Consider the following 26,169-nt stretch of genomic DNA (forward strand, 5'->3'; position numbering starts at 1 on the left):
TGTAATGATTCAGGGTAGAATTATTACCCTTAAAAAGTATTGCATACATATAATGATGAAAAATTTGGCAATACATACAAATTGTGTATGATGTGGCTTTGTGATCAGTGACAATGTGGAGCAAAGTATGCACCACTTTGGCTGCCATGGATTGCATTCATATAAATAATATTGTTATAATAAAACTACTAAAATCACAACGAGCAGCCAGTCCTCAAATGTGACTTGATAAATTAACATGGCATTTAACACAAATGAATCTAAGAAACACAATATATGTGTGTGGAGGTATATATCCATAAATATATATGTAATGTATATGTACATTAATGTAACTACTTCAAGATGTATTGGGATAGTGCCATAATAACAGACCAACTTGAATCCTAACCAACAGATCAAACATTCTGCTATTTGATAAAGTTAATAATGCAGTGGAACTTATTGTATTAACTGTTTTACTTTATAAAAACATCAAAAATCTATGCCCCTTCCTCTAAAACCAACAAAATCCATGTAACTTCCAGCCACAAGCATGCTACTCTGGTAAAGGAGTTAAAGGAAATGTGGGGATAATAGTGGTTAGCATTTATATATGGCTTTAAGATTCACATGTTAGAAGATTTGATCTTCAGAGAAACCCTGTTGCTCAGGATCATGTATGTGATATGTGTGATGGAGGATTTGAACTCAACTATCCTTGGGTCCAAATACAGCACTGTATCCACTACTCTACTTATTTGTCTCAAATTAGAGAATCTAAAAATAAATGGAGTTATCTTGAAGACTATGGTGATTGTATAGACATGTAATGGCATCATAATCGTACTGTGATTTTGGTGACAAGTTCAAAAACGTCTCTTGCCCCAATCAATTTCCTGTTTGGGGTAGAGAAGCAGGTAGAGTGTATACAATTTCCACACTACTGTCTAAATACCTTGGTATTGAAGAGGTCAGATGAACCATTCAAGAGACAACTGAACATAGTTCCCATATATATCATTATACTTCAAAGGGATAAGTATGAGAACTAGATCTGTGCTTTCACTGTTTAGATAATTTTGGGTAGGGAAATTCCCTCTATCAACTCAGGTCATCATCTTCTGTGTAATTTAAAATCTTGGAGAGCTACCTAAAACACAAAGAAATTAAGTGACTTTCTCAGCATATCAGAGGCAGAATCTAAATCTAAGTCTTCCTGGTTCCTCAACCAGCCCTCCATCTACTATGCCATATTGGCTCTCTTGGTAAATTCCGTATTTATCATTTTTTATTTTACTATATTAAATTAGGACATATGCTTTAATTACATACCAATATTAAATATTCCCATAATTGAATATATAAGCTGTTTCTGTTTTTGTTTTCACAAATAAAACAGCTCTGAATAGTTTGAAAAAAATAGTTTGAATATAAAACATGTGCAGACATGTTTTCGGGATAGGAACTTAGATGTCATTGAAAAATAGGATTCATTTTTCACTTTTGTTCCATATTTACATATTGCTGTCCAAAGCGTTTCTTTTAGTCTACAATCCAGCAACAGTTTCCTCATAGTCTTGCCAATATCTTCCCTGCCCCTGACCTCCACATCGGTTTGGTAGGTTTAATTTAAAGTGATATCTTAAGGTTGTCTTGATTAACATTTTTCTGATTACTAGAAAATTTGGGCAACTCTCTTTGTGCTTATTAAATTTGTATTTCTTCTTTTATATATTGCATATATATATGCAAATATTATTCTGGATGTTACATATTTATCTAGCATATTTTCTGCAAATATTTTTGCAATGTTTCAAGCTAAATAAATTTTGTATAATAATTCAGTAAAATTTTTTATATTTATGTTATTTTAGATACTCTTTTTATTCTAGTAGCAAATATTTCTATTTCCCAAGAGAAGTAGGAATTGATTTCATTATTGAAATTATTTGGGAGTGGTTTTTTAAATGTGTTATATGTTATTGATTATGTATGAAAACAAATTATAAATATAGGTTTGAGCTAGCCCCAAGTTAATTTCCAGAATTGTTGAAAAGTATGGGACAGTAAAAAGAGTACTAGGTCAGCAGTTACAAGTTTCAGGATGAGAAATGCCACTAACTATGACTTCTTGGAAAGAGAATTATTTATTGAAAAGAATATGAAATTTTGATTAGAAATCCTGGCTCAAACTTATTAGTCATGACCAAAGAAAAGTTGTATCATCTGTCATCCTCAGTTTAAGAAAGACAATAAATAATATATAAGAAAAAAGAATGTTGTATTTAGAGCCAGAGGACTTGAATTTAAATCCCATCTCTATTATGTAACTTTGATCGAGTCACTTAACTGTTCTGTGCTTTAGTACTCATCTATAATATGAGGTTGAACTGGATGACTTGTAAAGTTCTTCTGAATTCTAAATTTATGACCTTCCAAGGCCTCAGTTTCTTGATCTGTAAATGAGAGGATTGAACTAAATAAAGTCCAAGATCTTTTATAGATCTAAATCTCTGTTTATTGGGGTTTCAATAACAGTATCTGTGAAGGGATAATTAAGCGTCATAATCACAAGATGTTTCATTAAGTTTTAAAAAATTCTTATTCTAAGTATACATATCTTTTGATTATTTTCACTGAAGTCTGAAAATAATACATATAATTAAAAAACATTGTTCATTCTTCAAATAATTTATATTTGCCTTTATAGTAAAAGGCTTTTTCCATTTTGTTACATTTCTCCTAATACTTCTTTTAACTTGCTGTAATTTTAAGAACTTTATGAATCTTCACTCTGAGTGGCAGTTATTTTTTGTTTGTTCAATTTTTCTCTTTAATTTGCACAAGTATTTCAAGGATCTGTGAGTTAATTGATGTGGGCATTCCTTCAACAATACAATTCATAACCTCTTTATGACTTTGGAGATTGTTTTTGGAAGTTGAAAGATAGAAAATCTATCACTTTTTGGCAAATATAATTCTCTGCACAAAGAAAAAGTCCTCCCACTAAACCTAAACTTAAAATCTTTCTAGCCTTTTTATCACTTCCAGATCATGCATTATGCTGATAACCTTTTGAGAACTAGGAGTATCCCAAGATAAAGTATTGAATGAATACTTCAGTGAAAGATAAAACTTCAAAACTTCAAAAATACAAAACTACCTGGCTTTTGTGGCACAGTGTTTTTATAATTTTAAAAATTATAGCAAACTTAGATCTGTTTTCTAGAATATATATTGTTAGAAATTATTATTGGATTACAGATGATGGGTCCTGAAGAAAGACCTATTTTTGAGAATTTCAGAGAAATTTGTTTCAAGTACTATTGGCATTAGTTTAAAAAAAAATTCTGAACTCTTAATTCGAAAGTGTCTGGACTTGCCACAGATTGCTGTAGTACCCTTAGTTCCACTACAATGAATCACATTTGGTCTTGCTGCTTCTTTTTTAAATAGTATTTTATTTTTTTCAATTACATGTAAAGCTAATTTTTAGCATACTTAAAATTTACTCCTTTCTCCCCTCTCATACCTCTCCCTAAGATAATAAACAATTTGATAAAAGTTACATATATGCAATCATGTAAAACATATTTCCATGTTTGTTATGTTATGAAAGAAGAAACAAATGAAAAGAAAAAATGAAAAAAAAGTGAAAAATAGTATGTTTCAATAATACTCCATCAATTCTTTTTCTAGAGAATTTTTAGCCATTTCCCAATTGATGTGTAACCTCTCAATTTCCAATTCTTTGTCATCACAAAAAGGGGTATTGTAAACATTTTTATGCAAATAGGTCCTTTCTCCTTTTAGTTTTTTGCTTCTTTATTGCCCCTTATATACTTATTGTTGATCAATCATTTATTAGTTTGTTTTGTCCCTTTTCAGAATGATCTATATGGTCTAGCAAAGAAGAGTAACCAAACTGTACAAGAAGTTGAAATATGGTTTAAGAGACGGCGTGATCAAGAAAGACCCTGCAGACTAAAAAAATTCCAGGAAGCTTGGTAAGAAGGATCCTAGAAGCATGAATAGTTTTGTGCACATGTACCGATTCTAAAGGTTAGGATATCACCCATATATTTTTTCAACCAGTTCATCTATTCAAGGAGTGAGTCAATGCTTGCTCTGTTTTGTTCACTTATAATTTAGAACTCCATCATCTTTTTTTGCAACCACATTATAATTGTCAGAATAGATTATATGGGGAAAGTTCTGTTTTCCCTTCAGAATATAGGGCAAAATCATCTGTTTTTGTCTGAATCAGATACTTAATCCATCATTTCCATGTAAATTAAGAAGACTTACCTTGTCATATTTGACTAGGACAGTCAGGTTGGGCTAGAGCTTCAAGTTGTATTCTTATAACAGAGACCTAGACTTTAATAGTTTATTAGGGTAATATTTTAATAATTTATCAGGAAAGATTTTTTCTCAATTAGACACAGTTACTTCTATGCAAAATGTTATTTTATTCCAGAATACCTCATCTGTTAAAGGCATGGACACCTCTACCCATACAAAAATAAGGTGCAAAAGACATTACTCTTCATTTTTGCCTTTACTTTTTTTCTTTCTTGTTAAGAAAAATTGTTATTATTTTTAAAGCTTACTATCATTTTTTCAATAAGTCTCTTCCCCATTAAATAGAAAATTTGTCCTTATAATAAAGGAAAAAAAGAGGTTTAGCAATACTATTCAGTACATCAATTTAGTCTGACATCTTTAATGTCCTATTTTGTGCCCTATCCCTTCCTATCCCCAGTGTTGTAAAGAAAAGAGGGCAAATATATCCTCATAACTATTTTTAATTTTTTTAAATTTTCTAATTTTTAAATTTTAATAGTTTTTATTTACCAGATATATGCATGGGTAATTTTACAACATTGACAATTGCCAAACCTTTTGTTCTAATTTTTCCCCTCCTTCCCCCCCCCCCCAGGTGGCAGGTTGACTAATACTGTTAAATATGTTAAAGTATAAATTAAATACAATATATGTATACATGTCCAAACAGTTGTCATAACTATTTTTTAGACTCAAGCTTGATCATTTTAATTTTAGAATTCAATTTTGACTTTATTGTTTGTTTCCATTAACAGTATTGTAGTAATTGCATATTTTATTAACTGGTTCTGAATGCTTTTTTTGTTCATATGATCTTCCCTCTGATATAACTTTTTTGTTAGTTATTTTTTAAATTGCAATTATATTCTATTAAATTCATGTACTTTAATTTGTTTAGCCATTCCTCAATTGATGGACTTTTATTCCCCTGCTCCAGTTCTTTGCTATTATAAAAAGAATTATTATAAATATTTTGGTGTATTCAAGCTCTTCTTTAAATCTTTGAACTTCTTGGGTTACATCATTAGTGAAGGGATTTCTGGGTCAAAAGGCATTTTAACATTTTAGTTATTTCTTTAGTTACTAGCATAATTCCAAGTGGTCCAGACATTTTCATCAATTAGACTGATATTGGATCTCAGAAATATTTTTTGAGAGTGCTCTTACTTTCCAGAATAAAGTTTAGAGGAATAAACTTATTGCCTCTTAAAATCAGTTCTCATTTCTCATGATTTCAAGACTAATTCTCATTCCTTTCTATTTTTTACTTAAAACACAGCATTTAGTGTTTTTCTTATCTCATTTTTATTATTAAAATGGTTGTTCTCATTTCTTGAATATACTATTGATGTTATATGGCTCTGGACTAATGTCTAGAATATTACTTCAAAATAATATAGAGTTTTCCTCAGGAGCTGGTAATGGGGTATCTTGTCCTTTATTATTCTTCATAGCAAAGATGATTCTTATTTTTTCTGCTGGACAAGTACCATTTCTATCTCTGAGCCCAGAATTAATGCATCATCTTAGATAATAATTTATGTAAAGAAAATATAATGAGAACATACCCTTTTCAATTAAATTTTTTGAGTTTTTAACTATTTTTTCTCCCTCATATAATCTCACCATATTAAAAAAATAGAAATGAAAAACCCTTAAAAGTGTCTGTCCATATTCTTTGATCATTTGTCAAGGGGGAATGGCTCTTGTTATAAGTTTGAATTAATTTCTTATATATCTTGGAAATGAGTCCTTTATCAATGAAACTTGTTGCAAGTTTTCCTAGTCATGGATTTGTATGAATAAAACTTTAAAAAATTTTATCTAATGAGAATTGTCCATTTTATTTTTTGAGTACCTCTCTTATTTAGTCATGAATCTATCTATATATTTGAGAGGTAATATCTTCCTTGTTCCTGTAATATGTTTAAGATAGAACTTGTATAACTAGATCATGTATCTATTTGGGATTTATCTACGTATATTGTAAGAAGCTATCCCATATTTGTGCCAGACTGTTCAGTTTTCTCAGCTTATAGTACAATAATTGCAGATTTTGAAGTATTACCTCAGTACGAGGAGTCTTTGGGATGGATTTCTTTGCTTTGGTATATTGTTTACCTAATCTGTTCCTCTGATTAATCTATGTATTTTTAATCAGTACCATTTTAAAAGATTATTATTGCTACTTTGAAATATAGCTTAATATCTGATATTTTTAGGTCCACTTCTTAGGGCTTTGCAGAAGCCATCAACTTTCAGAAGAAGACACAGTATGTAAAAATCCATTGACAATACAATTCCCAAGTTGGACTCCCTGACTATTTAAATTTTCCCAGACCACAAGGTTTATCTGAGGGAACATAAGATGAAGAATCTCAGGAGAAATAATGAAAAAAAAGCCTTACTTAGGAAAAAAACCTTCTAGTTACTTTTATCAATTAATCATTTTTCATTCATTTAATGCTTATTAAATATTCAGTTCATGGATGGAAACGAAATGGTATTAAGACATGGTCTCTGTTCTTAACTTATAGTCTAATAGTGAGACTACAATAAGAAAAATGATAGTGTCCAGGAAAGGAAATTCCAGGACTATGTAAAATAATTTGATGTGGGCTAAAAGTCTTACAGGAGTCCTTTTGTTCAACAAATATTTATCATATATGTCATTGTTGCTCACACATATCTGTTCATAGGGCTTGAGCTGGGCCATGATGTATAGTAAACATTTTTAAATAACATTAACAATAAGTCAGTTATACATATTATGAAAACTTTGTACATTTTATATTTAGAATCATTAACATGAGAAAATGAACTTAATAGGTGGATCATCTAGATAGGCTCAGTAGATAGTGTTGAGCTTGGATTCAGAAAAACTTAAGTTTAAGAAGGGAGATAGGTAGGAAAAAAAGAAGGGAAGGACAGTAGGTAGAAAAGAAGGTAGGAAGAAAATTAGGAAGGAAACAAGGTAGAAAAGTTGAAAGTTGGTAGGAATAAAAGAAGCAAAATAAAAAGAAAAAAGGAAGGTAGGAAGGAAAGAAAAAAGGGAAGGAAGAAAAGAGGGGGAAAAGCAAGGGAAGGAAAAGAGGAAAGAGCAGAGGGAAGGAAGAAGGGAAAAGAAAAAGAGGAGGAAGGAGGAAGGAGGGACACAAGAATCTATTAAGTGTCTACTATGTACCAGGTACTGTGCTAAGCATTTTACAAAAATTAATTTTTTTGATCCTCACAACAACCGTGGGAGATAGGTGTTATTATTGTTCCCATTTTACAGTTGAGGAAACTGAGGCATACAGAGGTTAGGTGGCTTAACCCAAGGTCATACAGCTAGTAAATGCCCAAGGCTGTTTTTAAATAGGTTTTTGGGTTTTTTTTTTGACTTGGTCTAGCTCTCCATCCAAAGTATCCCATAGCTAACTATCTCTAGAGGGAGAAGGGGTTGGAGAAGGGAAAAGACAAGAAAAGTGTTTCAAATGGAGTTGATATTATTCACTAATTCCAGGAGATGCAGGTAAACACTGCAACTTCAGTCATCAGTACCTGGTCACTGACTCCTGCCACTTGACTCTCCAAGTCACCAATTTATTTCCCTTAGATTGCAATCATTGGCACTTTAATTCCAGTCTCGTCCTCAGCTTTCCCCTGTCCATGCATCTTACCAAGCATGAGGGAGCACATGTCATTCAATAAATATTAAATAAATACCTACTATGTGCTAAACTCTGGTGATACATAGAAAGGAGGAACATTATTTTGCTCTCTCAGAGCTATCTGCCCAGTGTACAAGTTTCTGAGGAATAGCCCTTTTGTCCTTTTCAGAAATTGGTTCATGATCAACAACCACCACAGAAACTTGTGGGATTATTAGTAGTGTCTGCTCAGCCTATTAACAAATATTTTCCTTCTTTTTAAAACAAATTTCCATGGTAACAATTCAAGAGGACAGGCCAACCCAAGTTAAATTTATAAAATGAGAAAATTGGACTAAATGACCTTAAGTCCTTCTTAGCAGGCAAGCATTAAGTAATTATCTCTTGATTTTCTATTAAGTACTTACAAATAGGCAGACATTTTCCCATCATGTCAGGGCAGGTTCATTCTTGAGCTGTATTTTTCTTCTTAAGCTTTTTTTTGATAGAATTTTAACTTTGGTCTAATCCTAGGACATTCCTTGTTTTCAATCTAAAGTATTATTTTGTTTTAATTAGTCTTGACTTGGCCATACAATTTTTTTAAATAAATGTTTCTATCTAGAAGTCAAATCAACAAGCATTTTATTAAGCACCTATTAAGTGCCAGGCACTTTTTAAATTGGTGGAATATCTAGAAGATATTCACTGAAGAAGCATTCGGTAGTTTCAAAATCAACACATTTGGTGTCAGTATATGAAAGGGAACAAAAAGGATGGGTAGAGTCTCTATCTCCCTAACCCCAGTTAGCTACATTCCATTTACAGAATTGTAGTTCTGACAAAGCCGTCTTGCAATGTTAATTTCCTTTATTCTGACTTTCTCCCACTGTCTGCATCTTAAAGATTCAATCTCTCAGGCACTTTTGGCTTTTCAAGAAAAAAAAAATCTATCTTCTAATATAGTCTCATCCCAATAAATATAGAAAAAATGACATTTTACTCTTTTGAGACAACCAAATAGATGTGCTGCTGAAAATTATGACCTTGTTATCAAGCTTGCCTAATAAAGGTTATTTTTTGTATTATACTCTCTTGTACCAGACAGATTTTTCTGTTTTATGGATGAAAGCTCATTTCATGAGTAAGGGTAAAAATAAATTTACATAGTTTTGATACCTCATTTGGAAACTTTTAGATAGATATCCTTTGGGATATTTTCTTGATCACATGATATAAATAATTGGTCCTTATAATTTTCCTCCCATGGAAGCAGGAAATGAGAAATAAGACTGTATTTTAGAATATACTGGGAGAAGTATGTCATATGTGAAGAAAGTTTTCATTAAAAAAAAAAAAAAAGAAACTGCTCTTGGTATATAATGAAAAGTGCTATTATTGGCTAAATTGAAATCCTCTTCCAGATACTTTTATGCATCAACTTAAATGAGTATGTTCAAATTACTCCTTTTTGTTAAATAGAAAACATTTCCTTCTTCAATTACCTTAACCAAAAAAGCATCAGTTCAGAAAGACAGTTAGACAAGTACTTAAAATAGCCAATGTGGTAGTGTAAAGAATGCTTGGAGGACTTCCTCCATTCAAAAGTCTCCTTTTTGTTACTAGCTTAATTATTTTGGAAACAATTATTTAACCTCTCTGGACCTCAGTTTTCTCATCTTTAAAATTAAAGCATTGGACCATATGACTTCTGAGATCCCTTTTGAAAATAGGTTTATGATCTTAAGGTCCTGGGAACTGAATTGTAGCTTTGGTTTAATAATTAATTAGCAATGTGACCTTGGGATAACAGATGTTGAACTGGAAGCAGCCTTAGCAATGATTTAGTCCAACCCCTTAATTTTATTGATGTGGAAACTGAGTTTAGGAGAGATTGTACCTTGACCAAATTCATACAAACAGAAATAAATAGCAGAGTTAGTATCTGAACCCACATCCTCTGATTCTAAACATTGCAGCCTTTTCAGTATACCAAGGCACTTCAGTTTCTCATATGAAAAATGCAAGGATTAGACTAGGTGGAACTTGAAGGTCGCTGCTAGGACTAACAATACACAGTTCTTTCAATAAATATTTTCCCTTTTTTTGGCAGCTGGAGATTTACGTTTTATTTATTCTTAACTATTGCTGGAATTGGATTTCTATATGATGTAAGTTATCTTTTTTAGTATCTTTCATTAGACTCTAGTCTTTAAATAATACTTGCCTATGAATTTGTTATGATGTAATAGCACCAAAAAGTAAACTACTTTGAAAAGCATTTTATTGAGACTCTTATGATAAATTAATTAGGTAAACGCTTTGAATTATCTGTGTGTACTCCCTCCAAGATATAGATCATTATCCATCTAAGTTTCTCTAGGAGGGCTAATATAGAATTAGCATTAATTATTTCAGAAGTAACTTCATTTAAGTTATGTTTAGTTTGTACCAGGTTACTTTTGTTGTTGACTATATTAGTAGTAGTGTATTATATATGATAGTTATGCACATTTATATATGTATATGTGTATATATGTTATACACACACGTATGTATATATATACATATATACATATATATATATGTATATATATATATATATATATATATATATATATATATATATATAGAGAGAGAGAGAGAGAGAGAGAGAGAGAGAGAGAGAGAGAGAGAGAGAGAGAGAGGAAGGAAGGGAAAGAGTGAGGGACAGAAGAAAAGAAGGAGAGAAACAGGGAGAGGAGGAAAAGAGAGAGAATATTAAAAATGTATTATATTTCGGTGCCATTAAAAATGACTTATAGTATTTACTACACTGCCTGTTGCCTAAATATAGTGCTTTGCATATAGTAAGTATTTAAATGTTCATTGAATTTAAGAAAAAATATTATGTTTTTTGGTTCCCTCTTCCTCTTTTTGTATTTAGAAACCTTGGCTTTATGATCTGTGGGAAGTATGGAATGGCTATCCAAAGCAGGTAAGCCAACTTTTTTAGCTTCATAAAACTGAAACAGCCTTGGGCAAACTTAGAAAATTGGCAAAGTTAACCTTTAAATCGTGCAATATTCCCTTTCTTCCAAGGCATGTAGAACTTTGTTGTTGTCCCTTGAGTAACTAGGAAGTCTATCCACTAGAAATACAGTGTTCTCTAGCTTTCCCTATTTCTCCCCTTATTATTTTGTCTCTTGGACTCCTTACTAGGTAACAATAGATATTAATAAGCTAATTGGGTAAATTAACGCATATTAACATGTAGCATAAAATGCCATAACTCAGAAAGTTCTTAAAATGTAGTTCTAATTTTGGGGACTGAAGATATTAGCACCATTCCTACGTGATAACTTACTTGTCAGTCTTGAAATGTATTTATCTATCTATTTATTTGCCTGTTTAGGATTTTTTTAGCCCATGTAATCCATCATCTGTCTGCTTTAAGTCTGATGAACTTCTGATGATGGATAGAAAGAATATTCTTGGTCAGATGGACTTTGCTAAATTCCTCAAATTATGCAATATAGGTGACTACTTATTCTGCTCATTAATGGGGATAACCTCAGTGGACCTCTCAGCAGGCTATTTTTTGAGAGGCAGTATGGCACAGGGGAAAGAATATTGACTATAAAGTCATAGGACTTGAGTTCAAATCCTAACTCTGACATTTAAGTATCTGTGAGATCTTGGGTAAGCAAAATAATTTCTTTGGACCTATTTTTTCATCTGTACAATGAAGGAATTGGACTAAATTGTTTCTGATATTCTTTTAAAGGCTGTTTGTGACTCTATAATTTTGCAATACTAGGCTCTAAAGAATACCTAATATTTCATAAGTTTTTAGTCAGAAAATATTCCATAATGTTAATAAGTTAATCAGTAGAAACTTGGGATAAGTAAGCAGGGATGCCACCTTAACATACATGCCTTTGGCCATAAATAATAGATTTCAAATGGTAGCTTTTAATAATCACTTGATAAATTATGATTAATATAGATCTTAATTTGTTACTTATTTAGTCATAGAAGAAATTCTATTTCCCGAATTTCATAGATAATACCAATAAATATATTATATGTTATTTATATAATTAAAAAGTAATTAATGTTTTCTTTTTCTTAGCCATTATTACCATCTCAGTACTGGTACTACATTTTAGAGATGAGTTTTTATTGGTCTCTGCTGTTTAGTTTTGGTTCTGATGTCAAGAGAAAGGCAAGTATCATATGTAAAACTTCTTTATTAGCATCTTCAAAACCTTTGATTTAAAATTTATGTTTTAGGGAAGCTTCAATTTCCTAATTTCTTCACATAGTATAGTAGTATAGTGTGTTATTAATAATGTTATATTAGTTTTCTTTCTTCTTTTGCTAAATATTTGATAGAGAAGTGATTATGGTCCAATTACATGGACTTTAAAACTTTAAAACTCTATCCCTCATCAGTGGAAATATCACGATTAGGTTTTTCATTCCTGTTGATTTGAGCCTTTGCTATCAATGTTTTCAAAAGGCAAAATGTCATTGACTATGAAAATGCACCCTCTAATTGGTCTTAATTATATATTTAATGCATGATTTTTAAAAAATTAATCAGAGTTCTTTTTACTTACTTTGGAAAAAAAATAAACCTCTTTCTGGTCCTTCAGAAATTTTTGTGAGAAAATATTACTACCTTTGCTTTACTGGCAGAGAAGCTAAGTTATAGAGAAGTTAAATTAATTTTATTTAGATCACTAATTAGTTCCTCTTTGGAATTATTAGGTTTTGTAGTTCTTACTAATGAACTTGCCAAACTATACATATTTGATTACCCAGTCATTCTATTTTACTGATAATATTGTAGATTCAGATTAGATATATATTCTAGTGTTATAAGTCAGGTACTACATTCCAAAGAGAAAGTGGATTTATATCTTATTGATATTTAAGCAGATGTTAAGGAAAACAAGAATATTTAATGATTGGGAAGGAGAGCCTAATTGTCTTAACCACCTATGTGGTATTTGATTATGAGAATATACTTTAGTTGTAGCAAACTGGAAAGAAGAAAAACCTATAAGAATGAACCCTAAGTAGCCTCTATGTTGCTGCTTAACTTTTTTCTTCAGTATTCAATGCGTAATAGAGAAAGGATATATAGAGAGATATAAATGTGATGTAAAAACAATAGGCAATCATTTAAAATAAAAGAACTCTACATCTAATAGAAAACATTTTTTTTCTCCCATTAAATCAAACTTTTGTCTATTTCTGTGTAGGTATATATTTCTCTAGATTTATAATTGATTAAAATTTTTGTCAAAAGAATCCTTCATTCAAGAATTGAGTTGAAGAATCTTCTTAAAAGAAGAAACAAGTTTATCACATGGGCAAATCATAAAATGATGTTAACTAGTACTTTTTTTTGCAATTAGTTTAGTGGTAGTCTGTTTTCATTTCATTTATTTTAAGAGGAATTTTGTACCTTCAGATGAAAATAATGCATGTATAAGATAATGAAGCAGTAGTTCTTTTTAAGCATCAAATTACTATATAAATATGAATAATTAATTTGTTTACATAACTATCTATATATTATATACATATATTCACATACCTTTATGTATAACCACCATTATACACATGCTTTGATGAACCTATGATTTCTTTGGTATGGCTAGCCTCTCAACTGATTTAGGTCACAAACCCTTCTGTACATTTTAATTTTGTATTTATTTTTATTTTGTATCTTTTTTCATATTTTTCTGTTACTTCTTCATAAAGTATCTACTTATTGATAGAAAAACTAATCTTAGGGATATCAGTAAATATGTTAATATGTGTGTGGATAAAGAAAAAGATAATTTTATAGATAGGATATTCCAGAATTCTTAATGCATTTTTCAAGTATAAAATACAACTGAGCTTTTGGGACAATAAATATGTATGTATATATATATATGTGTGTGTGTGTATATATATATATATATATATATATATATATATATATATATGTGTATACATATGTATAACATTAAATTGACATTTATAGATATACAACATCCATAAAACTTAATGAAACAATCAGTATTTATACATAAATACACATACATACACACACACATAAACACACAAACTAGAACATATCCAATGTTCTAAGCACTAGCATCATATTATGATAATGGCCTTTCCTAGGTGATCACTTACTTGTTAGTCTTGAAATATATTTATCTATCTATTTATTTGTCTGTTTAGGATTTTCTAGCCCATGTCATCCATCATCTGGCTGCTTTAAGTCTGATGAGCTTCTCTTGGTGTACTAATTATATTCGCAGTGGGACATTGGTGATGCTTGTCCATGATGTTGCTGACATTTGGCTTGAGGTAAAAGTTTGAAATTTTAAACAAATATGGTTTCCTGAATTTTTATTCCCAACAAAATGTTACTTATGAACCTTTTTCAATTCTTCATTTTTATTATTATTCAGTCCTGCACAAAATATTTTGAAGAATTTTTAACTCTTTAGGTCTCTTATATAGATCTTTTTGACCTATTTAATTTATAATTAGTTCTATAATTTCATAGACAAAAATAGACAAAATAGACAAAAATAAGAAGGCTCATTTGGAAGATGTTTTATGTTGGTTTTCAGTTTGAATTAAAAGGTGACATATATTGAAAAGAATGCTTGATCTACAATCAAGAAACCTGAAATTATTTTTAGGTTGTCCTCTTAATTCTTATATAATCTTTGACAAGTCATTTGATCTCTTAGATTTTTCATCTGTAAAATAAGAAGATTAAACTAGATTCACTGTGGTGTTCTTTCCAGTTCCTATCATATTCACACTGCACTTGTATAAGCTTCATGCCTTTGGCAGAAAGCTAATGATTCTGTTTGGGGGTAAAATGATGTTTCAGATTTGGGGAGGAAGATTTGAATTCCAAACCATTTATTTGAGTCTTAAATTATACTACAAAAAATCCTTCTCAGCTTCCTTTTCATCTTTTTTCCCTTACCTTTTTTCTTATTTCTTTTTCCTCATTTCTATTCCTATTTATTTGTAGCAGATATGAGAAGTAGAGTGGAAAGTAAGTCACTTTCTAAATCCCCATATGGTTCACTTCTCTAAGATTTTCCAGGATTGTTTTTTTTTCTTTCTGTTGTCATTGTTGAAGTTCCTAGGGATTTTGTATTAAATCATTTACAGAGGTTTGCTACCTTACAGGCTCAGTTCTCTTTTCTCTCCTTGATCATCTCTGAGGATAATTATGCTTCAGAACCATATAATGATAACATTTATATATATATGTATATATAATATATGTGTATATATATATATATATATATATATATATATATATATATATATATATATATGCTTCATTTTAGAGATCTTAAAGATCAATAGATCTGAAATATACTTCAACCTTAATTCTTGGTTGGAACTTGAAGGAGATTTCTGCACCTCTTGAATAGCTTAAGTATAAGTCTTATTTTTTTTTCCAAACAGCTATTTCTTAAGGAGTGTGAGATATTAATGCTTCAGGGAGTGAATATTATAACAAAAGTTCTCTCTTATTGGTGCAATGGAAAAATGTAGATTGGGAGACAAAAGACCTGCGTTCAGTGATTCTGCTTTTTCCTATATATTTGATCTTGGACAAGTCTTCTAACTTCTCTTTGTCTTAGTTTTTCTACAACTGTAAAATGAATCTTAGGTAAGGAACAAGAAAGAGACCAACATCTTTGGATTGTATGGTGGGGAAAGGTAAAGATATAAAGATTCATCAAAGAAGACTAAGAGGAAATAGTCAAATACAGAGAGAATCAGGATAGAAATAGTGTCATGGAAACCTAAAGAGAATCTTAATCAAGAAGAAAAAAGATCATTGGTAACTTTGGTGAGAGCAGTTAGTTGAATGGATACTATTAAGAAGAATGTTCCAAGTACATCATCAGCATTCATTAAAAACATACTTAGGTTAATAATGAATGCAGCAAATGCAGTCAACCTACTTCATATGATTTCAAAATGAATTTTGGTTGATCTGTGTTACATTTCAATTAGTAGAATAAGCCATGTTTTACTAGAATAAGTATTGCAGGATAATCAGCTATATATATTTAAGGGCTACTTACATTACTACGTAGAAAATATTATCTGAATAAAGAATTGTTTCTAAATTGTGTATAAATTCAATGAGGTATGAAAATAAATTTTTCTCGCATTATATATGCATAAGAAAAGCATTGGTTTAATAATATAAGTAATATAATAAGTAATAATAATATAAGTAAACTTTCCCATTTGTTTTTCTGAAAAAGTAGCCATACATATTAAAATTCTTCCTTTTCTTTCCTTATCCATCCATTCATCCAATACTTTTATAGTCTCTGTACATTTGCCTAAAAATATGATCATGTTCAAAATGATTTCATAATTATTTAATACCCTGTTATTTCTAAGCTTGCTGATTCACTTGTGTTTTCAACATTATCCACTGAAATAATAGTGTAGTATCTTAATAGAGGAGAGTTAGACCTTGAGAGTTATCCTTACATAGTCACTCACTTTCACTGTGGCTTTGGTAGGTCATTTAATACTCTGTTTCCCATTTCACACCTGTAAAATGGGGCTCTAAATAATATTGCCTGGAATATATTGCAAAGTTTAGTTGATTTATATTTGTAAAAGTTTTGAGGCCCATTGTTGTCAAGAAGAGAAATAATGTCATGTCACATGGTTATAAGTCCTTTTATAGATAAATTATGAAAAAGTTTGATTTTATCAGTGATTATAAATGATTCTTGATTGAAAGGCATAAGATTTCTTTTAAAAATCACTAAGCACAGATTAATTTTTTTTTTTACTAATAACAGATGCAACCAATGACTAGAGGAATCATAGCAGATCCATAGACTCATACAAGTAAAAGGAACCTTAAAAGATAATCTGATTCTATTCCCTGGTCTAGGCAAAGAAATATTTCACCATCCCAGGCATGCTCTGTTGTAAAAATCCTTTAAGAATGGAGATTACGGACCTCCCTTGCATACTTAAAAAAAAAAAAAAAAAGAAACTCACTATGTCATTTTAACTGCTACAATTTTTTACTCTTTTTGGATTCTCACAGAGAGAGTTCCTTTAGACGTATGTACCCCTTTCTTGAACAAAATCTTATTAGTCTTCATAGAACTGAGGACAATATTTTCCAAACTTTTTAAAATTTAAATTTAACAACCTCAGCTATTGCAATTCTTCTAAGCATCTCTTGTACACCTGTTTAAATATTTCTGATAAAATTTTCTTTAAGATTTCCACATATCTTTTAAACAATATTTATGTTAAACCTAATATGTTATACTGTTAGAAACTCCTAATACTTCAGAACCATATAATCATAAATTCTTTAGATTTATATAAAGTTTCATTTTAGTGATCTTGTAAAACAGTAAAATTCAAAGTTTGCTTCAACTCTAATTCTTGGTTTGACCTTGGAGAAGATTTCTGCACCTTTTGAATATCTTAAGTGTAAATATTACTTCTCCCCTCAAAAAACTGAGATTTCTGCACTTTTTTAATATCTTAAGTGTAAATACTACTTCTCCCCCCAAAAAACTATTTCCCAAGGAAAGTGAGACATTAAAACCCTAGGAAGAGTACATTGTAATGAAAGTTCCCTCTTAGTGGGAGACAGCATGGTGCAGTAGAGAGAGTTAGGCTCAATACTTTAGGAATATTAGGTAAACTAGATGGGCTGCTTCCTTTTCTTATACAAGTTCTAGACAGTACATTCTTGGAAATCCTAATTTTGCTTCATAATAGTACTATATTGTTGAAATATTTGATCTTCTATGATTCTATATTTTTATTCATATCCCTGTCTACTTCCATCTTCCTATCCCCTCCAATCTATCACTCCAAAGCTATTTTCATTTTTTCATTATACTTTCACTCCAACTCTTGCTAAAGATCTAAAAGTTCACTGTTTCTTTTTGCAAAATACTGATCCCATTCCCTGGGTTATTTCCCCATTTCATTGATAGGCAAGTCAGTGGTGACAGGATACAAACCATTATTTTTCATATATATTACATATCTGAACTGATTGAAACTGAAGACCTTTTCTGGCTCATGCTATTCTTATTTCAAAAGGACCTGAACTCTAGTTGTCTCTAACTCCTGTGACCTTCCTCTGTTTCTTCTCCAACATAAAATCCAGGCTACTTCTTGAAACCAACAGAAGACAAATCAGAAGCAGTGTCAGTTCAGTTGTTAGCAACCAAAATATCAAATGCAATAACAAGAAGAAGTGATTGAAGTTGTTTTTAAATAATAACTTAGATGAACCTTGAAAGTTAACCTTACATACAACATTAACTTGCTTTCTACACTAAGAACTTATCAAAGTTCTTTTCAGTAAACGCAATGAAAATGGACTGCATGTGTTAACATAAGACAAATAAGAACAAATCAGTTTTTGAGGGTCAAGGGCTATGAAAAAATATTGCCTAATTCCAACCATAGTGGAAGGAGAATTGGAATCAGGATGGTGGAGCATACCTATGATCCCTGATTCTGGGGAACTTGAGGCTGATGATTTTCTTGAGCACAGGAGTTCTGAGCTGCAGTGGGATAAACAGAGAAGGTGTTTGCCCCAGGTTTTGCACCAGATAGTGTGCTCCTGGAAATGGGGTGGAAGGTGGTATCAGACTGCCTAAGGAGAGGAAACCTGACTCAAGTTGGAAATAAAGCAGGTCAGAAATCCTGTGCTGACCAGTAATGATTATGGGCTCAGACTTGAGTGGCTGCTGTATGTGTGTGCCTGAGCAAGACAGAGAGACTCGGGGAAAGAAAGAAGGAAAGGGGCAGAGAGAGAGGAGAAAGGAAAGAGGGAAGGAAGGAAGGAGGAAAGAGGAAAGAAAAGTAGAAAGGGAAGAGGGAAGGAAAAAAGAAAGCAAGAGGGAAAAGGCGGCTTTGGAGTTAAAGCACTTAGCCTCTAATTCTACTTCTAATACTATCTATCTATGTAACCTTGAACAGATCACCTAATGTTCTGGACTAACTGACACGTGAGGTCTCTTTTAGCTCTCTAATTCTATGTCCTATGCTTATTGCAATCTTTAATTATCTTCAGGCCCACTTACCATATCATTTTTCTCTTAACATCTTTTGATCTCTTTCCCTGTTGAATTATGTACATAATTATGTACATAACTTATGTACATAAGTTAGATTATTCTAAAGCTGCCTTTTCAAATGTTGTTGAAAGTTTGTCTGTTTACCTGTTTCTGAATGAATTTTCTTTGTTTTGTTCCAGTCTGCAAAAATATTTTCTTATGCTGGATGGAAGCAAACCTGCAACGTTCTATTTTTCATCTTTGCTGCTGTGTTCTTTATTACTCGCCTAGTAATTTTCCCCTTCTGGTAAGTAGACCAAAGTTATATGCTATCATATTTCTGTGAAATTTAGTTTTCCTGTCCTTAAATTTGCTGAGGTAGGTTACAGCAGAATGTTGACATCAAAGAACTATATCACCCTTCTTTCACTAACAATGTTTATCTCTAGCTATGAAGACAAAACGTATGAAACAAGATGAAAGAAAAATATGAAGGAGTCTCATTAATTATGGAAGCAATTTCCATTTCAGAACTCTTTCCACCATGCCCCAAAACAATGTACACACCCCAAGCCATTGTGAAAAAAATCTAGCATTTCATTAAAGAGATAGAAAATGGAAATATTGTCTAGAAGTGACAGAAATTGAGAGCTGTAAATTGAAAAGTGATTAAGAAAGGAATATGTTGCAGCAAGTTTTATGTTCATTCTGGATGTTCTCTCTTAATGAACATGGATCTGTCTGGGAATCCTGTAGTTTATCCATCTGCTCAGATTGGAACAGCAGCATATTTTCATAAGAGATATTTGCTGTTGTCATAGATGTAACTGAGATGTTATCTTGACCCAGCCATAAAACTTGTCTTTGCCAAAAAAGGAACTGTTCACCTAAGCACATATATGGAAAGGTAAATGGAAATTGGGAAAACAAATATTACTACTGGCAGAGAATTACCAATATCTTATCTCTCTTGAAACCTTTTCCTCTCATAAACATAATTCTACATGTGTATCTTGGCATAAATAATAAAGACAAAGTAGTAAAGAAGCCACGGGTGATTTGAAGAGCACTACCTAAAACCATATTTTTTGGTCCAGCACATATTTTCCTCCCAAGCTGGCAGAGAGGCTAATGCTGTTGTTAGGTTTTAATATTTAGCTGGCAGGGATAGAATTGAAGGATGCTGACTTGCCACATTAGACTAATTCTAAATGAACATTAGTTAGCTTTGGGAGTTTTTGCAACACTACAGCAAATAGCCACTGAATAGAGAACCCAGACATTAGTATACCATGAGCACTATCTCTCCCTCCTCCACAACCTCTCTCCTCCCAGTGAACCAGAAGAATTTTGCTAATGATACTTAGGTACCTTGATCATGGTAAACATTTTCTTTAGGGATTTCATTGAAATCAAGAGTCAAGACCAAATTTGAATTTGGCATACCTGTTTTAAGTGATATCTAGAGATAGCTGAAGTTAGATGTTAGATAGAATAACAAAATCCTATTTTCATGAATTCAAAATGAAAGTAATTTATGCTTTTAAAGTGACCTCAAATTCAGAAAATATTTGAACTTCATTATTAAATCTTTTACTGATTACGATATGATTTAGGTGTCACCTAAATGATGTTACTTTAACAGTAACTGTAATTTTGATTAATGCAGAAGATATTAACATTATACTGTTGTTTATGATGAATTGGTATATATGTCTTGATAACGATAGCCATATTTATAAGAAAAATAGTGATTTGTAACTGGAATCTATCTATACATATATAGTTGTATGTATATATGTATGTATGTGTTTCCCTTCATATTAATTCCTATACTTGTCAACTATAAGGACTCAGCCACTTGTCATGGTTTTTAGGTTTCAAGTTGAATTAGTAAGATGTATGTGGCATGTTTTCAACTCTCACTTGCATAAGAGCCTGATTCAGAGTAACGTTCTCTTAGGTTCTTGCTGAATTTTCTGGGAGTTTAATCTCTATGAAATAGACTTTGAAGTCTTAACTGATATAGAATTCTTGTTGAAATCCACTGAGCCTTACTTATTACTAAGCTGACAAAGTATTTCACCTGCCCGTAGACATTTTAGAACAGTCAACCTACTTTAATATAGACGCTTAGAGGTTCTTTTGGAAGGTCCACCATGTTATAATCCTAGTGAGTACCTCTTGTTTGGCTTTTTTTTTTTCCCTATGGTAGAGCATTGAGCTAGACTAATTAATCCTTCTATTTTCCCCACTGACTGTGGCTTTATAGTTTATACACAATTGCATTGGTCATTGCAAAAAGAGAATTTTCTCCTCCTTTGTTAACTTGGACCCATATATAGGTATAAAATGAACTTAGTAGCCCTACATATCATTTTAGGGCAGTTCATCTGGACGAATTCACTTTGCAGGTACTTAATGGGTGTTAGAGGGAATCTGCAATGTAGTAATTTGATTCCCTATCCTAGCTCCAATAATAGGTTCCGAACAAGAATGGACCCCAGCTGACCAGTACTTTTACCTAATCCAAGTTTTTCTTGGGGACTCATGGCCCTGAGAAAGAAAGAAAAATTAAATATTATTCCATCAAGCATTTTATTTTTTTTTCCTTCTCCTTCCTTTTTTAAACCCTCTTCACTCTTACCTTATTTTATCTCACAAATCTTCTCTATGTGCATACTTTCTTTCTTCTCCTTCCCTTACTGGCAACCATGTCACCTAATTGGTTCTTAAAATAAATAAAAATTCTTCACATTTTTTTCCTAAAACTTTTGGCCCTAATAGAATAAGGTATAAAGGCAATTATTCCAATTTAATTCCCTAGTAGCCTAATTTTTTGTAACCTTCTATTTATTAATTAAATTGTATATCTTAGGAATGGATTTTCATATATACTAGAAACAATAACAGGGAATCATAGTATTGGAAAAAAAAAAGTTCATCCAGGCTGTTTTCCTGATTCTAGGCTATGTTGCTCTGTAAATATCAAAGAGAGAATTATTTAACCTATTCTTTTAAAAGATTGTTTCATAAATTTTGTGTTTAAAAGTGTTTTATGGGGCAGCTATGTGGTGCAGTAGATAGAGGACCAGCCTTGAAGACAGGAAGACTTGGGTTCAAATGTGATCTCAGACTCTTAACACTTCCTAGCTGTGTGACCTTGGTGTGGCAATTCTAGATCATTTTTTGTACTCTTAAAGATATAAAACATGGATGCCTTTCTTATTTTGATTATTCATAATTTTTGTAAATTGTACATTTATAAATTTGTAAAAATAGATTTTCTCTTCTCCATATGTTACTAAAAAGGTAAATTGCTTTTAAGTCAATTAATAGTCAAGGCAGTACGTAAAGCAGAATGGTATTGGATTTGGAGTTACACTAAGAAACCACTGCTACTTAAATCTGTGTTATCAATAATAAGACATTTCATTTTCTGAGCCTTAATTTCCTCATCTGAAAAATGAGGAATCAAATAAGATGGTCTCTAAGGACCCTTCTTGCTGTCCATAGTTGCCATAATTTTATTTCAATAACTTTCCTTTTCCAATCAGAAAAAAAAAATAACAATCATTTTTTTAAAATGACTTGAAGTAGTAATGCAGGCATGAGATAAAGAGGGTCTACACCAGGTCTGCTTAAATTGAGAGAAGATGTAAGCAAAATGCTATGTAGATAGTTTCAGTAAGAATATACATGAGTGGAAGTAAAGAGTCAAAGATGATCACTAAGTTATAAGCCTGGGTTAAGGGAGGGTAATTGTGTCCTAGGAAAAAAAAATTGGAAAGTTGGGAAAATGGAAGTTTAAGTAGAAAGATCCTAAGTTCTTTTTAAGATGTGTTGAGTTTGAAATGCTTATAGGACATCCAATTTGATGTATTGAAGAGGCAGCTAGGAATGTGGGACTTCTGAAGTTCAAGAGGGAAGTTAGGACTGGATATATAAATCTTGGATTCATATGCATAGGCATGTTAATTGAACTCATGGGAATTGAGAACATTAAAGGGGATAACAGAAAACAAAAAAAAAAAAAAAAAGAGGAAGAAGAGGGTCCAGGAGAGAGCCTTGATCCTAACTTTTCTCAATAAAATAATGAATATTTCCACACAACTATGTTGTTCTGAATTTTAGAAAGGAGGGATAAACAACAATATAACACGTTCAATCAACCTAGAAGTTAGACTTCTGGCAATCCAAATCACCTAGAAATAAGTCAAAATAGGGATGGGAATGGGTTTTCTAAATCTGAATCTCTAGATTTAATCAACAATATTATTTTACATACAATTTTTAAAACTTTTTTTCTCATTACATGTAAAAACATTTTTACCATTCATTTTTGTTAAATTGTTGAGTTCTCAAATTTCCTTGTATTACCACCCCTCCTTAAGAAAGTGACAAACTTGGGGCAGCTAGGTGGTGCAGTGGATAGAGCACCAGCCCTGAGGTCAGGAGGACCTGAGTTCAAATGTGACCTCAGACACTTAATATTTATTAACTGTGTGACCCAGGGCAAGTTGATTAACCCCAAATGCCTTCACCAAAAAAAAAAAGAAAAAAAAAAAGTGACAAAATAGATATATATTATATACAATTCTCATTAACAATTCTAATAAACTCAATTATCTGGTTTCTGACCCCACTATAGGTTAGAGGCAACAAATCAGAAGAGAGAAGGGAACTGTTAGATGAGGAGAGCTGAGAAAGGACAGTCCTTAATAGTTGATTATACTCTGATGCCTCACTAGTCATTAAGCCATCACTGTATTACAATTACAAAATAAAATATTCTATTTTAACTTCCAGGATGCTAGAAGGAAGTTTCATGTTCTTTATTACTTTCTAGAAAAAGAAGGGAAGTAGTGTTTCCTACTGAATATATACTAAATATAGAGAAGTAATGAGAGTTTTTGTGTGTCTGGAAGGGAAAGGGTGCTTACTTTTTTTTTTTTTATTCCAAATAAATAAATGAAATTACCTGGGTTTTTTAAGGGGAAGTACATTTCTGCTATTATAAATTTCTCTTTTCTAATTTTGTTTTTTAGGATTTTATACTGCACAGTTATTCTACCTCTACATTACCTTAAGCCTTTCTTCTCATACATTTTCCTCAATGTGCAACTCTTGATCCTGCAAGTCCTTCACCTCTACTGGGGTTACTATGTCTTAAAAATTCTCAAAAAATACGTATTGAAAAAGGTAAGTTGCCCTCCTCCCAAATGATATAGCCTGTTGTTATCTTAATACAATTTTTGCCAATGTTTTGAAAGAAATGTCTTCTCTTTTGAGTTCATGTGGTAGGTAAATACTGCTGAAATAAATCTACTGCAATGCAGTAATTATAGAGATAAGAAAAAGCTAAAAATTTTTTATTGTGCTTAATCATAGGTTCAAATCTCAGTTAAAGAAAAAAAGTAAAACTGAACCCTTACTATGATTCTAACAAGTTATTTTATAGACAAAATTCCATCAGAGTGACAGAGAAATTAGGGTTAGAGTGAGGAATGGGATTAAAGTTGGAGGTCAAATCTTATTGTATATTACTTTATGTAATATACCTTTTTATTTAACATTTATGAAATTTAAAAAAAATGGATTATAATCATTTGTTTTCCCAATGTCTTAAAAATTGAATAGATTTAGTTAAATACTTGTCATTTTATACGGCCTCTATGGCAACAAACCTAGCTAAATAGATTCTTTGGATAAAATAAATCAGGCTACAGATTAAACACTGAATTAGAAAAATTCTATACTTACACAATTATAAGGCAATCTTTTAAAGAAATCACAATGGGCTTGTTGAGAAGAAAAGATTTACTTCTCATGAAATTGGTATCAGGGAAATTCTCCCCAAAATAAAATATTTTGAGGAGGTTATTAAGATGCTGTGTTCTCTTTTTCCTTTTACCTGGTTTCATATCTCAGGAATATCAAGAGGCCTTTTTTTGCCTGAGTTATAATTGCATGAGTCAAATTTTTCTCAGGTAAGGTTAATATTAACAGAAGACAGGATTTCAGTTAACCAAAAGTTGCAGAAGGAAAATTCCTGAACTCTGTATAATAAAATTAATTTAATTCTATGACACCAGAAAAAGCAAAAGAGAACAAATGTTTTTAGTGTAATTGTTTTTTTTTCTAGATAATTTTCAGTTAAGAAAAACCCCTCTTCCCTCATATTTAGAGAAATAATGTTCCTAAAATGAAAATGCATCATACACAAACCAAATCTAAAAAGTGTTTTAAAGAAAGCACTTGGATCACAAAGAAAATGATCATTATAATTTCCTTAAGAATTAAAATTCTTTGCCAACCTTGTGGGAATTTCTTTTCTAGGTTTCTTAACCAAAAATAGGGCCCTTTATTATATTTGCTCTTTTTTCTATTTCACTTAGCAGTTATATGGTAATCCACATTAAAAAAAAATGAAATTTCACAATTCCATATGATATGTTTTATTTACTGAAATCATTCTTTGTATAAACTTCAGGAAATTGTTGATGAATTTTTGTCAGCATTAAACAATCTAATTACACCAGACTTTATCTGCGAATTACAAAAATTACATTTTTACAATAAAAGCTCATCATGTCAAGTTACAACTGATATCATCCCTAACAGAATGCTCTACAAATAACAAAGTTATTGTATTATCATGCACTAATAATTAATATTAATATAGTTCATTGTCCTTTTTTTCTTTTTTTTTTACTAACTATGGTGTTAATAACTTTTCTGGAGTTAGTAAATGTACTATGAATATAAATTATTCATTCTTTGGCAAATGAAGATCTTTCAAGGCCTTAGTATATTATTTATAAGTTTAGATTTTTAATCATCAAGAATTTAGGATTTAGTTGGAAATTGTTTTCTTCTGATCCCAAGAATGGAAGGTTTATTACTTTATAGATGGCATTGAAGATAAGAGGGATATCGAATATGTTAGATGATAGTCACTGTTTTTAGAGAAAAGTAACAAGAGAGATATATAATGACAAAAGGTACTTGATCTAAAAGGGAAATCCAAATTCAATAACAACAATACAATCCCAGTCTAAATTGTAATCTACTAAATTCATGGGCTATAGGGGAAATTGATAAGTCTG

General features: G+C 31.3%; 1 protein-coding gene across 3 annotated transcripts in view; it reads left to right on the forward strand.

Annotated features, from left to right (window-relative positions):
• CERS3 (ceramide synthase 3) overlaps positions 1-26,169 on the forward strand; it is a 93,344-nt gene that overhangs the window by 31,866 nt on the left and 35,309 nt on the right. For all 3 annotated transcript variants that reach the window (XM_074295028.1, XM_074295029.1, XM_074295030.1), the window contains 7 exons: positions 3,871-3,989; positions 10,075-10,132; positions 10,888-10,938; positions 12,076-12,168; positions 14,190-14,318; positions 19,261-19,367; positions 24,109-24,262. In XM_074295028.1, the coding sequence (XP_074151129.1) occupies positions 3,871-3,989; positions 10,075-10,132; positions 10,888-10,938; positions 12,076-12,168; positions 14,190-14,318; positions 19,261-19,367; positions 24,109-24,262 (711 nt within the window). The remainder of the gene's footprint in view (positions 1-3,870; positions 3,990-10,074; positions 10,133-10,887; positions 10,939-12,075; positions 12,169-14,189; positions 14,319-19,260; positions 19,368-24,108; positions 24,263-26,169) is intronic.

Source organism: Sminthopsis crassicaudata, chromosome 2 (genome assembly GCF_048593235.1).
Source record: "Sminthopsis crassicaudata isolate SCR6 chromosome 2, ASM4859323v1, whole genome shotgun sequence".
Taxonomy (NCBI): Eukaryota; Metazoa; Chordata; class Mammalia; order Dasyuromorphia; family Dasyuridae; genus Sminthopsis; species Sminthopsis crassicaudata.